Source organism: Mixophyes fleayi, chromosome 8 (assembly GCF_038048845.1).
Source record: "Mixophyes fleayi isolate aMixFle1 chromosome 8, aMixFle1.hap1, whole genome shotgun sequence".
NCBI lineage: Eukaryota > Metazoa > Chordata > Amphibia > Anura > Limnodynastidae > Mixophyes > Mixophyes fleayi.
The window spans coordinates 54123078-54139564 of NC_134409.1; the positions used below are offsets into that span (position 1 = coordinate 54123078).

Here is a 16487-nt window from a genome sequence, read left to right on the forward strand (position 1 = left end):
ACCACTTGTCCTGAGAGAGAAGTGCGTTGCAAATTCTACAATAAATGGGGTCCTTGCATATTCACATTAAAGAAATCCACGATTATGAAGGCTTTACAGACAACCACGCAGTGTTCACTTAGAAAACTTGGCCTCATTCATCAAGGAACACAAAACAACTATATTGTGCATCTTTTCCAAAATGCACGTACTTCGGGGATACGTACGTTAGTATTCAACAAGGAGAGGATGTGAAGATACTACTGTTGATAAATACGGGTCTAGGTCTGCTCTGCTCTAACAGACAAGGCACTGCGGGATATGCCCAATACATATGTGGAATATCAAATCACAAAAGAATGCCCAGAAATAAAAAAAAAAACTATCCAATTAATGACACCTTTTAATAAAGTAGTCATTAATGACAAAACGATAAAAATATGAAAAATGTTTTTCCATAACATACATTTATGATGATCTTATAAATCTCTACAGTTTTACAGTTGCTTCTGAATGCAAATATATGTTGTAGCTTGCATACACAGCCGTTACTTACACCAGAACTGTTGCTGGTGCAAGTGATACAATTGAAAATCACTTACCTTAAAGATGCCCAAAAATTGAATCGGGCAATGCTGCGTGTGCTCCATCTTAGCACCCCCCTACTGTACATTGACAACATGCATACACCCATTCCCCTCCAATTTTTGCCCCTGAAATCAAAGGCTGTAGTAAGGATATTTTGCGCTCGAAGATGAATTGGACAGAGTTCTCTGGTGTATGTTCCAGTTCTGGTCATGTTCAGAGTGATTTTATGCAAAAGACAGCACATATCGGCATTTATGTTCCTTGGTAATTCAGGCCCCTTGACTAAGACCTAGCCCTCACGGATTAAATATTTTGCACTAAAAGCAATAATCTTTTGGCTCTTCTGTGCTCCCCCTCCAGTGTCTCTTCTTCCTTTTAATATTACCATAATATTCACTTAATATATGAACCTTTAATTTTCCATGAGATTTTCCCAGGCAGACCTGTAGACTGAAAACTATGATATTTGTTTTTGTTTGATTTCCTCCTCCTTTCTTATTGAAATTGATTTAAGATATGTATATGAATACTAGTAAGGGATAATTTTTAAGGTATATTTGTTCAGAATCAAAAACACTGTACAATGATTTAATTTGCACCTGTTGTTAATTTATTCACTTTTCATTGTACAATAAAAAAGTAAATTCAAAAGAAAAGCCCCCAGCAACCTCACCGTGAATGAGATAAGACTTCACAGGTACAAAGGGTGACAGAAAATGAGTGGGACACAATTAACAGATTGGAAATAGAAAAACATTTGTCTTGTCTTGAATTGAACACAGCATACAGCCATGTAATGTGGGTCACCCCTGAAGTGGTGGGGGTTAAGTTAAAAATGGTACTGGCGTATTCCCCTCCCGGGTGTTGAGTCTGGATAGATATTGAATCTGCCTCCCAATCCACATCATCCATGTCTGCAATCCTATGGTCTCCTCATTCCCGATGGCCCTCTGGAGCTCGCTCCCACTCAATAATTAATTTGCTCCTCACAATTAGGACCTGTTACAACAAATTCTCTAGCTTAGTTCTCTCTCTGTCTTCTCTCATCCCATTTTGGCATAATTCAGACTTCTTCCCAGATCTAAACCCTCATCCTTTCACATATTGGTTGGGATCAAATGTTAGATTTCTCAACAATTTCCTTAAAAGAGGAATATTTCCCTCTTTCTCCAATCTTCAGGAATCTCATGTACTTCCCACTTGCTTTTAATACTTATAAGTCAGACATTACTATCAGTCCTTCCTGTCCAGGATCTCTGCTAGGCCGCTAACTTCCTTTGAATATCTTTGGGTAATCCCACGAATAGGGGCCTCATTTTGGCCCTTTACCATTGCTCCTTAATAAAAGCTGTATTGTTGAAGCCCCTCCATAAAAGTAATAGGGAAAGGGATATGGGTGTGCAACTAGACACAGAAGATTGATCACACATTTGGTTAAGAGCTTCCATATCATCTATCAACGCACATATTAAAGAAAACACATATAAACTGTTGTACCTGTGGTATCTTGTCCTAACCTAACTGCACAGTGTTGACCCTTCTTTTTGAAGACCTCTGCAATTTGCCCTGGCATGCTGTCAATCAACTTCTGGACCATATACAGACTGATGGCCGCCCATTCTTGCCTAATCAATGCTTGGAGTTTGTCAGAATTTGTGGTTTTTGTTTGTCCACGCATCTTTTGTGGATTGACTACAAGTTCTCAATGGGATTAAGGTCTGGAGAATTTCCAGGCCATAGACCCAAAATTTTGATGTTTTGATCCCTGAGACACTTATTTATCATTTGTGCCTTATGGCAAGGTGCTCCACCATGCTGGAAAAGGCATTGTTCGTCACCAAACTGTTCTTGGATGGTTGGGAGAAGTTGCTCTTGGAGGATGTTTTGGTACCATCCTTTATTCATGGCTGTGCTCCTCTGCAAAATTTTGAGTGATCCCATTCCCTTGGCTGAGAAGCAACCCCACACGTGAATGGTCTCGGGATGCTTTACTGTTGGCATGACACAGGACTGATAGTAGCGCTCACCTTTCCTTTTCTAGACAAGCATTTTTCCAGATGCCCCAAACAATCTGAAAGGGGATTCATCAGAGAAAAAAACTTTACCCCAGTCCTCAGCAGTCCAATCCCTGTACACTTTTGCAGAATATCAGTCTGTTCCTGATGTTTTTCCTGGAGAGAAGTGGCTTCTTTGCTGGCCTCCTTGACACCAGACCATCCTCCAAAACTCTTTGCCTCACTGTGCTTGCAGATGCACTCACACCTGCCTGCTGCCATTTCTGAGCAAGCTTTGGACTGGTGGTGTCCCGATTCCGCAGCTGAATCAACTTTAGGTGATGGTCCTGGCGCTTTTTGGATGTTCTTCGGCGCCCTGAAGCCTTCTTCAAACTACTGAACCTCTCCCTTTGAAGTTCTTGATGATCCGATAAATGGTTGATTTAGGTGCAATCTTACTAGCAACAATTTCCTTGCCTGTGAAGCCCTTTTTGTGCAAAGCAATGAGAACTACACATGTTTCTTTGCAGGTAACCATGGTTAACAGAGGAAGAACAATGATTTCAAGCACCACCCTCCTTTTAAAGCTTCCAGTCTGTTATTCTGACTCAATCAGCATAACAGAGTGATCTCCAGCTTTGTCCTTGTCAACACTCACCTGTGTTAACGAGAGAATCACTGACCTGATGTCAGCTGGTCCTTTAGTGGCAGGGTTGAACTGCATTGGAAATGTTGTTTTTGGGATAAAGTTCATTGTCATGGCAAAGAGGGACTTTGAAATTGATTGCAATTCATCTGATCACTCTTCATGACATTCTGGAGTATATGCAAATTGCTTTCATAAAAACTAAGGCAGCAGACTTTGTGAAAAATAATATTTGTGTCATTCTCAAAACTTTTGCCCATGACTGTATTTGTGGTCAGTGTGTTTATTCATAGAACTACATACATTGCACCATGGTTTTGCACCTGTGCTCTTCTAGGAGATACCTCAACAAACTAGAAGTGCACCTAGGTTTGTGAAACAATCAGAAATGTGTAACTGTTACATCCAAGTCCAGCCTTTCTTAAGAAACACTCCTTTCACTGAAATAATCTTTTACATGTTTTCCTAAAATACTGTTTGGTTAACCTTATTTGTGGCTTACATTAATTATGAGGATAATGGGACATCAGAATTGTCTTTATTACTTGTTGTACTTTTGTGTGTTTGAAGGCTTATATCAGGTAAAGTGCACACAGGGCCGGATTAAGGGAATGGAGGCCCCTGGGCTAAGGGGGCCTCCATTCCCCCGTGAGGGACCCCCCGTGATCCGAGCCACCCCCCCTGGTGAGCCGAGCCGCCCCCAAGGCACTTACCTTCTTCTCCTGGCATTGCAGTCCTTCCCCGGCGAGCTGTATGCTCTTTACTGAGGAGATCTCGTGAGAGTGAGACTCACGAGATCTCCTTAGTAAGGAGATTACAACGCACCGGGGAAGGACCGCAGTGAAAGTGCTCAGCAGCATTGATCGCGCCGGGGGCGCCCCCGACTGATCAATACTGCTGCTAAGCACTTTCAAGGGCCCCCTGGATGCCCGATGCCCCTGGGCTGTAGCCCAGTTAGCCCTAGGGTTAATCCGGCCCTGAGTGCACATATAAATGCACTTCTCAATCAAAAAGCAAGTTAAATGTAGAAAATGTCTGTGATTAAAAGTATAGGATGAGAACCGATCTTCCAAATCTCTGAGCAGGTAGAAAAGTCGGGTACTTTATCCAAAAGGTCTTTCACAAAATAAAGAACACCCTAAAGGTGTGTGCTTGCTAAATCATTCTCATTTCAATTATCTTTTTCTGGAATCTCTACTGGAAATGCAAATATCAATTTATCCTGCTCTACAAACTAGATGTACTGGTGAACTTTCTTCACCTTTCCTCTGTCTAATACCTTCCATTGGCAACTGCAAGCTTCCACCATCTTGCTGTACAAACCAATGTGCTTTGGGGAAAATCTAAGTACACCTGTATGCTTCGACCAGCACCACCAGAGTATTTTACACTTTACTGTGGCTGTTTTACACACCATCAATGTTTTCCAATATACGAATAGAACCATGTCTCACCCCTTTTGCCATTAGCTGGTTTGGGTCGCTATGCTTGGAGAATTCAGTCCAGTCTAAAGATAGCTCAAGTTTGACTCAGATTTAGGTAAAATGTAAACTAAATGAAATTGTCAACTTCCTTTGTTAATCCACACAGGTGAAGGTTATTTCTTCTAGACCTAATGTCTAGGTCTTCTACCTGTAGCAACAGGGAATTGCATGTCACCCAGAGAATCTCCACCTCTACCGAAAGGTCATTGTGCCAGATGACTATTTTATAATGTTTCTTTTCCAGGACTCAGGTAAATATTATCATAGTATATAGTAAAACTTCTAAGAGACAATGGGAAAAAAAACTAAGAACAAACCAATACAAAATGGTAAAGAGGATTCTTCTTGTTTGGCCTTAAATCTCATTTGAAATAGGGGTACAAGAGAGACCAACAGTGTGGGAAAGCAGATCAAAATTGTGGTTAAATAATACGTGTAAGCGTAGATCAAGATCAGGAAAAAACAAAGATCAGGAAAGCTGCTTTGAAAATTTGAGCTTTTAGTGACCACTTATAGTTGAGCAACTGATGGACAGTCTAATGTTTGTGAGTAACAGATCTCGAGACAGTGAAGTGTGCATTTGGGCAAGTATTCTGAGACGGTTACATATTTATATATTAAGGATTAATACTTTGAATTTGACAACAGATTATTGTCAGTTTAATGAGGGTTTATTCAGTGGGCAAATACCTGATGTAAATGGTCAAATCAGTTGTTTCAGACAGTAAGTGTGCCAGGTTATATGTGAGTCATTCAAAGAGTTTTGAGATAAATGGGATCAATAAGATGTATCACAGATTACAAAGACAGAATGGGTCAAGTATAAATTTCTTGAAAATGTGGGTAATTAGATCATGTTTTAGAAAGGACAGTAAATTTCATGAAATATGGGGATACAGACCAGAAAAGTGAAGAGGTAGTGAAGCAGATGCTAGATAATGAATTAACAACTATATAAAATGTAACAAGATTAATGGAGGAAAGGAATGGGCCACAAGTGCCTCAGTAAATACAATTTTCATGAATCACTCAAAAATGAAAGGTCTTGTAGCAGATGATACCATCATAATCTCAAAATAAAACTTTGGGGAATTATTAACAACAGTGGGTCTGGTTCAGTAAGGAAAATTAAGCAAGGAATTGAGTAAGTTTTGATTTGAGTAAGTGGTGCAAATGAGTTTATTATTTTGCACATAAGAAAAATACTGGCTGTATTTTCATGTAGAACACAAATACTTGATAGCTTATTTATACACTGAAATATAAAGTAGATCTAGGAAAAAAAGCCAGTATTTTCCTTATTTGCTAAATAATAAACTAATATGCACCCCTTGCACTGTAACATGGTTTTGTCCAGGAGAAAAGTTTAGTAAAAAAAAAATGAGTGCTTTCCTTAAAGAAACAGGCCCAGTATGAACAATTTTTGAGATGTTTTTCAAAAATTTAAAAATATGGCTTTTTGACAAAATCAAGATTTTGATTTTGAAAATTGTACAATTTAAATTGTTATTGAAACATACTGCTGTGTTATATACAGTGCATCCAGAAAGTATTTACAACACTCACTTTTTCCACATTTTATTATGTTACATTCTTATTCCAAAATGAAATAAATTCCATTTTCCCTCAAAATTCTACACACAATACCCCATAATGACGTGAAATTTTTTTCTTCAGATTTTTGAAAATGTATTCAAAATAAAAAACTAAGAAATCACATATACATAAGTATTCACAGCCTTTGCTCAATACTTTGTTGATGCACCTTAGGCAGCAATTACAGCCTCAAGTCTTTTTGAATATGATGCCACAAGCTTGGCACACCTATCTTTGGGCAGTTTGCCCATTCCTCTTTGCAACACCTCTCAAGCTCCATCAGGTTGGATGGGAAGCATCGATGCCCAGCCATTTTTAGATTTCTCCAGACATGTTCAATCGGATTCAAGTCTGGGCTCTGGTTGGGCCACTCAATCACATTCACAGAGTTGTCCTGAAGCCACTCCTTTGATATCTTGGCTGTGTGCTTAGGGTCGTTGTCCTGCTGAAAGTTGAACCGTCGCCCCAGTCTGAGGTCAAGAGCGATCTGGAGCAGGTTTTCATCCAGGGTGTCTCTGTCCATTGCTGTAATCATCTTTCCCTCTAGCCTGACTAGTCTCCCAGTTCCTGCTGCTGAAAAACATGCCCACAGCATGATGCTGCCACCACCATGCTTCACTGTAGGGATGGTATTGGTCTGGTGATGAGCGGTGCCTGGTTTCCTCCAAACATGACGCCTGGCCAGGGCCGGATTAAGGGGAGGGCACAGGGTGCAAGTGCCCCGGGCTCCCCTCTCTCAGGGGGCCCCCCGGACCAGGTGTGGCTCTTTTTGCTGCCCCCAAATGTCGGAATACAGGGGGCAGCACAGGGTTCCGAGTTGAAGTGCTCTGTCAGCACTATCAGCACAAGCATGCTTTTGCTTTTTTTTTTGTCTTCTGGGCTTCCGTAGCTGCCGTGTAAATGACAGTGTGAGGAGGAGCAGAGAAGAGCTGCCCTGCCTGTCAGGCATAAGGTAAGTTAAGATCTGGGGGGGATGTGTTTGTGAGAATGAGTACAGTATATAAATATGGTGTGTGTGTGTGTGTATGTGTGTGTGTGTGTGTATATGGGCAGTATATACATATGTGTGTGTGTGTGTGTGTGTGTGTGTGTGTGTTTTTCTTAAGTTACTAGCCTGTATAATTAGGTTTTTATAATGTTGCTGTGCAACTGTCATGTAATATAGTAATTATTAATAATTTTTTACCCAACACCTGTTTTATTAAGGTACTACTGATATGGTATGTATAAGCTAACAAGCTAAAAAAATCTGTATGCAGACACTAATTTAAATATAAAATCCAGTACCAGGGAAACGTGCCTACATTGAAAACAGATGGTTTAAACATGCAAGGCATTACCTGTGCAAAATTATCTTAGGAGAGGGGGCGTGACTGGAGTGCGGAAGGGGGTGGGACGAGGCCAATCGCGTCATTTTGGCCCCGCCCCCACGAAACCATAGTTCCTGACGTGGGGGGCGGGGCCAAAATGACGCGATTGGCCTTCCCCGCACCCTCCCGCCCTCCAAAATGGCGTGAATCACCGAGAATCACTTGAAATGACGCGATTCTCTGTGAAATCCAGGATGCGGGAGAAATGCCAACTCGCCGGGAGTGTGTGTGGGCAGTGTATATATATTGTGTGTGTGTGTGTGGGCAGTGTAAATATATTGTGTGTGTGTGGGCAGTGTATATATATTGTGTGTGTGGGCAGTGTATATATATATTGTGTGTGTGTGTGTATGTGTGCGTGTGTGTGTGGGCAGTGTATATATATTGTGTGTAGGCAGTGTGTATATATATTGTGTGTGTGTGTGTGTGTGGGCAGTGTATATATATTGTCTGTGTGTGTGTGTGTGGGGGGGCAGTGTATATATATATATATTGTGTGTGTGTGTGGGCAGTGTATATATATATTGTGTGTGTGTGGGCAGTGTATATATATTGTGTGTGTGTGGGCAGTGTATATATATTGTGTGTGGGCAGTGTATATATTGTGTTTGTGGGCAGTGTATATATTGTGTGTGTGGGCAGTATATAAACTATAGTATGTGAGTGTGAGGGGCCTGTATATAAATATAGTGTGCGTGGGGGCAGTATGTTAATATATGTAGGGGAAGGGGGGTTCTTAATATAGTGTGGGAGGTAGGCTATTTAATGGTGGAATGCAGGTGGGGGCTAATTATTTAATGAGTGCTATTTTATTTGTGGGGTGATGGAGGGGCAATTTAATTTAATATTGGGTCCTATTAATTTAAGATGAGATTGTTTGGGACTATTAATTGAATATGGGACTGATTTTGGGGAGGAGGGCTATTTATTATTTGTAATTGTAAATATGAATTATTTAATGCCGGTGATAGTTGTGGGAAATGGTTATATTAAACGTAAATTTTATTGCTGGGGCTGTTTGGTGGGGAGGGAAATAAGTTTATTTATTAAATGTGTGCACTATTAATTTAATGTCGGGCTGCTTGGGGAAAATAGTTCTATTATTAAATGTGACTAGTATTAATTTCCAGTTTGGGGCTGGTTGCAAGGAGAGATGCCTAATTATTAAAGGGGGTGCTATTGATTTATTAACAGGAGTGTTTGGGACTCCTAAAGTTTATGTACCTTTTTACCTTTTTTTTTTCAAAATAGGGCCCCGACATCCCAGAATCTACACAAGCTGCAGCTGAGCTTAAGACACCAGCAGCCATAGGTGGTGAAAAGGGACAAGAGCAGGTAGGAGAGAGCAGGACCATCTTCCAACTGTACTCAATATAGTGGGACAGTCCAGAATGTGGATGACTGTCTCACTTAGTCAGGATTTGGTCTGACTGCAAGGATAGTTGGGAGGTATATCCTACTTCACACTGTTATGCTGTGATGGCAGAGCTGCGTGCATCTAACAGTAGTGCACACAGCATTGCCTGTTTATTTGTCTAACATGAAGACCATATTACACAATAGGGGGCCCCCCTGTCTTAAGTGCCCCGGGCTCCCCAGAACCTTAATCCAGCTCTGACTGTACATATAGCTAGAAATGTATTAGGCCTAAAGGTCACTATAAAGTATTGAGTGGTAGGATTCCTTGTGTTAGCTTAGTTAGGCGCTGACAAACCAGGGGTGTGGAGTCTAACAGATTCCCGTGTATTCACCAAGAACCGCCACAAGGCGGGATGGACTTAGCTGCCGAGAACAAGGAGGTTGAGGTCCCCTGACCTGCCACTAAGTGTAACACACGATCAGGGCTGCCATCAGAAACTGTGGGGCCCAGTACTAATTAATCTGGCGGGGCCCCCCCTCCCCATACATGTGTCCCCCTCCCCATACATGTGCTCCCTTCCTCATACATGTGCACCCCTCCATCTTCGCCATACATGCGCCCCCTATCCCTCAACACAGTACACTCCCCCCCACTCCCTCATCACAGTAAATGTTCCCCTCCCCCCAAAGTAAATTTCCCCCACTCCCCTCCCCGCAATCACAGTAAATGTCCCCCTCTCCACCCCACAGTTAATGTCTCCCTCCTCCCCCCACAGTTAATGTCCCCCTCCACCCCCCAGCCCCCAGAGTTAATGTCCCCATCCACCACCCCCACAGTTAATGTCCCCCTCTCCTCCCCAATCACAGTTAAGGTCCCCCACTCCCCCCCAATCACAGTTAAGGTCCCCTTCTCCCTCTCCCCCTCCACAATTAAGGTCCCCCTCTCCCTCCCTCCTCCACAATTAAAGTCCCCCTCAACCCCCCTTCCACAATTAAGGTCCCCCTCTTTCCCCCTCTCTCTCCACAGATCCGGTCCCCTTGACTCTCCCTCTCCCTCCCCCTTCCCCCTCAAAAAAATTAATAGCCTATTTTCTTGCCTTCTCCTCCGCGATGCTGCAGCTCTGCCTGTCGGTCACTGATACACTGGGAGTGCGGCGCGCGGTGATGATGTCACCGCGCCGCGCTCCCAGCCTATCAGAGTCTGGGAAGCAGAGCTGCAGGATCGCGGAGAAGGTAAGAAAAAAAAAAAGGGGAGGCATGGTGACTGCAGGGCCCGGACAGTCCAGGGAGTCTGGACAGACGGAGAGGTCTGTCCGGGCCCCCTAGTCTGTCCGGGCCCCTCACAGCAGTACTGGCCGCACCCCCCTGATGGCAGCCCTGCACACGATACATTACACAGTAGTAGAGGGGAGAAGCAACTGACAGCAGAGTAACTGAGTCTGAGTTGGTACATGAATAGTTAATGAAGTAATAGGTTCTGCTGGCCGGGGTCTGGTACAAAGGTGGACAATGAGGTAGCAGAATAAGGAGGCAGATAGGGTGTCAGGAAGAAGCCAGGGTCTGGTACACGAGCGATCAATGAACAGGATAGTAACTCAGGGAAGCCTCCATGAAATGAAGCTCTGCATGCCATGCCGCGGAAAAGAAGACTGTCTATGTGAATGGCCTGAGGTGAGTACATAACAGATCTGTCTGTGTTTATGTCTTTAATGGTAATGTCACAGGGGTGCCTTCTGTATTGTGTGACAGTCACAAGGGTACCCTCTGTATTGCTTGGCGGTCATAAAGGAGCCCTCTGTATTGTGTGACGGTCACGGGGGTGGCCCTTGTATTGTGTGGCGGTCACAGGGGTGCTCTATGTATTGTTTGGCGGTCACAAGAGTGCTCACCATATTCTCTATATTTTCTGTGGTCAGTTATTGCTCAGTTTTTAATATTTCAAGTACTTATACATTTTCCAAACAGATCCCAACATTCCAGGATCCATCTAAAAATCCAGTACCAGGTTGTGAAAGCTGCAATAACAGGTAGATGAGAGCAACACCATTTTAATATATAATATGTCATGTCTAAAGAGGTGCAGCCACACTCCATGTTGGCCATGCCCCAATCACTATGTGGCCAACCCCCATCGCCATGGCGACGAACATCCCTTCTACTACTATGTGTGCAGGGGGTGGTCAGAAACGTCTAACCCACTTCCTGAAGACCTAGAAAGTTGAGAGGAAAAATACAGACAAACCTTAATTGGTGCCTAGGTGTGGATTTATAAAACATTTATTGTTTCTCTTTAAGGAACCATATGAATCCTGACATATAGTGGTGAAATGCTGGTAGGTTGAGATGTATCAGCTGACTAGGCTGATCATGTGACTGACGTACATCATGCAGAGCCTTTGTGATGTCACTCAGCTGTGGTATAACTGTCACTGCTGGGTACAGGAGAGTCAGTTTATCACTGAGTGTGAGCTGTGTGCTATACAGAGATATATACATATACACAGGTATTATTTATTGCTGTGACTGCTGATCATACCACAGTCTAAGGTAAGCTTATATATTATATCTGTGCTTTCACATTTATAGCGCTCTAATTCTTTTTGACTTTATTAAGCTGATGTTGTACTAAGATTATCCTTGCTAATTCTTGTTACAGTTATTCAGAAATTTCTTACGACCATGTTACTTTTAGGTTACATTTTTCTAAATTAACTTGAGGTGCTTTCAGTATCTTTTAAAACATATAACATTTGTTTAAGGTCTTTTTAATATATTTATATTTTTTTGTCTTTAAAGTAGGTTTACAGATGGCCTCTTACAGAGAAAGAAACAGAGGTTCAAAAGAATTTCAAGAGAAAGTGCAAGCGAAATTAAGAAATGGGGTTGATGTGAACAGCCTTTCCATCATCGAGCGCATCAGTTTAGGTATTTACACCATCAATCTTGGAGCAGCTGGGCGTGCAAGGGATGCTGCAGAAAAGATGAAAGCTGAGAAAAAGATGGAAGCTGCAAAAAAGATGGAAGCTGAAAAAATGATGGAAGCTGCAAAAAAGATGGAAGCTGCAAAAATGGTGGAGCCAGAAAGAGACGGCTATGAGATACCAACTGAAAGGCCAAAACCATCTATTAAGGCTGCTCCCACAGAAGACAAAACATCAGCGTCTTCTGAGAACGGTAAGGACATGAGAAATAGTTCCACATATTGCAATACATGTTAATCTATCCAACTCACACCGAACTCCTCCCCTTCTGGCCAGGCCCACACTACATGTAAACAGGAATTAAATTTGAATTATAATATGGTCATTGCTATCAGGGGTGGATTAGGAATTTAACGTGGCCCTGGAAAAAATTCTGGAAGTGGCCTCATGTAAGCGGGACCAAATCAACTGTGGGTGGGGCCAACACAAAAATAGGTGGGGTTTATAAGTACTGGAATTTAGAATAGTAACATTTAGGAAAACCTAGATGTGGTGACTTAATAATACACAATAGGTCATTACTAAAGCAATGCAGGGAAAAAGCTGCCAGTCTTGTGTTATAAAAATACATGAATCCTTTTGCATTATCTGCGATTGGTTTATGTCTCTGTGCTCAAACTTGTTTAGTTGTCTACTAACACATCCTTTCAATAGTCCCTTCATAGAAACATATCTGACTTTGTTTAATAAGTTTAACTATTATGAAACATGTTCGCACAATTGTATTTCATCAGTCTGCCAGAGCAGCATATGAGCAGATGAGCACCTCATGCACTGTTGTATCTTCTCCTGACGTCATGAGATGCAAACTACCAGCCAAATCTCTTTCTTTAATATATACAAATGTGTACTGTGTGTTTCAAAATAATGCATTAAAAATAATCCTTATAGGGGGAGAGCTATTCCACAGGTTTGCTGGTGATATAGTAAGTGCAAAGGAGGAAGGATTAATGATATTGCCAGCGCAATGTGGGCTGGCCTTATGTTCATCAAAGTGAACTGAGAATGGGACTAGTGCAAGGTAGAAGGCAGGCAATGGAATCAATGCAAGAACCACTAAGGTATCACAAGAGCTGAAATAGGGCTCTGGGGATGGCTTGGGCACTTAAGAGAGGGGGGTTATCATTTTAGATACATTTTAGACAAATACACTGTGTGTACTACTGTTAGGTGCACGCAGCTCTGCCTTCACGAGCAGTACAATGTGAGACAGGACATACCTCCCAACTGTCCTTGTTGTTGGACCAAATCCTGACTAAGCAGGACAGTCATGCAAATTTGGGACTGCCCCACCAGATTCAGGACAGTTGGCAGACTGTCCTGCTCTCTCCTAACTGTTCTTGTCACTTTTACCACCTGTGACTGCTTGTCTGGAGCCGGCATTAAATCAATAGCAACCACATTTGATAATTAGGCCTCCCTCCAGCCCCAAAATTAAAATAATAGTACTAGCAGCCCCAGGGAAAATAAATAAATGGAATAATCGTTTAATATAACCATTTCCCACAACCATCCCGGTATTATATAATTAATATTCACATTTAACAACCCCACATTCAATTAATAGCCCCAAACCACCCCAGCATTAAATTAATGGTCCCGTCAACCCATCTATATTTATTAGGCCCCAGTATTAAATTAAATAGCCCCACAAATAAATAAATTGACCCACCATTGCCCCACAAATAAAATAGCACCCATTAAATAATTATCCCCCACCTAAACTCCACCTGTAAATAAATAGCCTAATTCCCACCCATGTACTATTAAGGCAGCCCCCTCCCTTCCCTCATATTACACAATATATTAAGACACCCCCTATTCTCTCACACATTACAGAGGTATATACACTCCCCTTCCTCACACATTGTAGCAGTTCACACTGCCCTCCTTTCCTTCATACATTATAGCAGCCACCCCCTTCACACACTTTACCATAACATAATTTAGCACCCCCCCTTTCCTTTACACATTTTAGCATAACACACTTTAGCAGCCCCCTCCCACACTTACATGCCGGCATTCCCTCAATTGCAATTGAGGGAATGCCGTCACGTAACCTGCCGATATAAAAATATTGGCAGGCTAAATGCTGAGACTTAGAATATGCAGACAAGTTTACAATGTCGTCAGTGTGATTTGCGACATTTACAATGCCAGCATTAAAAGAACAAACAATGCCGCCAGGTCCGGGGTATAGCATACTTGCCTACTCGCCTGGAATGTCCGGGAGGCTTCCGAATTTTGGGGAGTCCTTCCTACTCCCACAAGAGTAGGCAAGCCTCCCGGATCCTATAAAATGCCTAACTTCACGGCATTGAATAGCAGGAGGTGGGGCTTAATCATGTCATTAAGCCCTCCCCCCGCTATTCAATACCTTGAATTGCTTAATTTTATTGGGGGTGGGGCTAAGGTGACGCAATGACGTCATCACGCCACCTCAATAAACTTACTTTTACTGGTGGCCATTTTGGTGAAGTCAGAGTCAAACAAAGGCAGATCCCCACAACAAATAGGTCTTAGACTGCAGACTGTTAATTCAATGACTAACATGTTACTAGAAACATATATTTTCTGTCATTTTAAATCAGAAATGTATTTGTAAACATTTCCCTGTTGGTTGGATTTATTGCTAAAAACACTAATCTCAAAAGTAAGAAATAAACACACAGACCCTAATGAGACATATTAGCTGAATGTGTCATCATATTGTGTCCATGTTTAACAAGAAAAGGTTAGTGTGGTTTGTAATCAGATTATATAATTGAAAATAAGACTAATTTAGAACACTGCTTGGTATAGAAGTCAGTTTATCAACATTTTACTTTATAAAGCTGATGTTTCACTAGGATTATAATTGCTAATTCTTGTTACAGCTATTCAGAAACTGCTTTAGGTCATATTCCTTTAGGTTACCTTTTCCTAAAAATCAGTTTAGGTGTGCTCTCAGTACCTTTTACAGTATATGATTTTGTTTACACTTATTTTAGTAAATTTATATTTTTGCCTTTAATTAGGTTTCCAGGCAGCCTCTTACAAGAGGAACAGGAATGAAAAATCTGTTCAAGAGAAATTAAGAAATGTAACTGATGTAAACAGCCTCCCCCTCATCGAGCACATCAGTTTAGGCATTTACACGTGTGCTCTCGGAGGAGCAGCTCGGCGTGAAAAGTTGGAAGCCACAACCATGGTGGAGACTGAAATACATGGATGTGAGGAGAAGATACCAACTGAAGGGCCCAAACCATCTGTTGAGGCTGCTCCCACCCAAAGAAATGGAGAAGAATGGAACCATCAACGTAGGGAGACCACACTAACCAACAACATGGAGACACTTTCCATCTATGATCGTGTGCAGTTAGGGATTTATACTTGGAGATTAGGACAAGGAATATATAACCCATGAAACCATATTTATATGTTATATTACTGATCATTATTTGTTTGAGAATTAAACATTAACATAATCATTATTTATTTATTATGAGTAGTAGTAGTAGTAGTAGTATTAGTATTATTATTATCTATTTTTTCATAAGGTAAACCAAAAGGTCCGTACAAGGTGCCACATAAGGCGCCACCAAATATCTGCAGAGTACAGTAATACACGATACACAGACGACAACGATATATTACATGGTACATAAAAAAACCTAAAATAATACAAAGTCCAAACATTTACTAATTAACACATTACGCTCTGATAACTCGGTAATGCAGATCAAGGTATTTACGGGACAGTGAGTGAGAGTGATGGTAATGTCCAATGTGAAGTAGGAACATGATTAGGGAAGCAGGCCTAGAGGTACAGAGGGGGATCAATACATAGAAGTAAAACATGAGCTAAGAGGACCCTGCTCATGAGAGCTTACATCCTGGAGGAAAGAGGAGGGGGACAAATAGGGTGGCACTGAGTGGAGGTGATAGCCCAAAGCAAAGGAGTCAGGAGGAAGGCTTATAGACTTGTATAAATAAATAAATTTTATGGGCCCAATGTAGATCTTGGAGAGGCTAATCTGATAGGGCATGGCTGATTGTTCCACTGGCAGGGAGTAGCCTGGGCGATGTCCTAGAGGTGGGAGTGGGAAGAGGTAATCAGTGTGGTAGTGATGTGGCATCATTGGCAGAACAAAGGGGGCAGGAAGCAGTGTGGGTATAGATGAGGGTGGAGGTGGAGGATTGGTTGAGAGCTTTGTGGGCCTTTGGAAACCAATGTAATGACTAGAGCAGAGGAACAGCAGAGATAGAGTGTCGGGAGAGAAAAGTAAGGTGGGCAGCGGCATTGAGGATAGACTGAGGAGGGTCAAGGCAGGAGTTAGGTAGGTCAGAGAGAAGGAGGGTACAGTAATCAAGATGAAGTGGAGGGAGATGATTATATCAGTCTTAGAAATATTGAGTTTTAGAAAGCGGTAGAGCATCCAAATTGAGATGACCGAGTGAGAACAGGAGACATGAGGCATTAGGGAAAGGAGTAAAATCAGATTTGGGTA

General features: G+C 41.9%; 1 protein-coding gene across 11 annotated transcripts; it reads left to right on the plus strand.

Moving 5' to 3' along the window:
* The first annotated feature begins 7181 nt into the window (after positions 1-7181).
* On the plus strand, positions 7182-15470 carry LOC142100077 (uncharacterized). 11 transcript variants are annotated; one of them, XM_075184059.1, is made up of 5 exons: positions 7182-7239; positions 8909-8992; positions 10982-11043; positions 11813-12190; positions 15015-15470. In XM_075184059.1, exons 4-5 carry the CDS (start codon positions 11824-11826, stop codon positions 15401-15403), a joined length of 756 nt encoding a protein of 251 aa, XP_075040160.1. In that variant the 5' UTR covers positions 7182-7239; positions 8909-8992; positions 10982-11043; positions 11813-11823; the 3' UTR covers positions 15404-15470. The 11 variants fall into 11 exon arrangements, with proteins under 11 accessions (XP_075040160.1, XP_075040163.1, XP_075040162.1 ...); XM_075184062.1 differs by having other exon boundaries at positions 11816-12190; XM_075184061.1 differs by lacking the exon at positions 10982-11043.
* The last annotated feature ends 1017 nt before the right edge of the window (positions 15471-16487 follow it).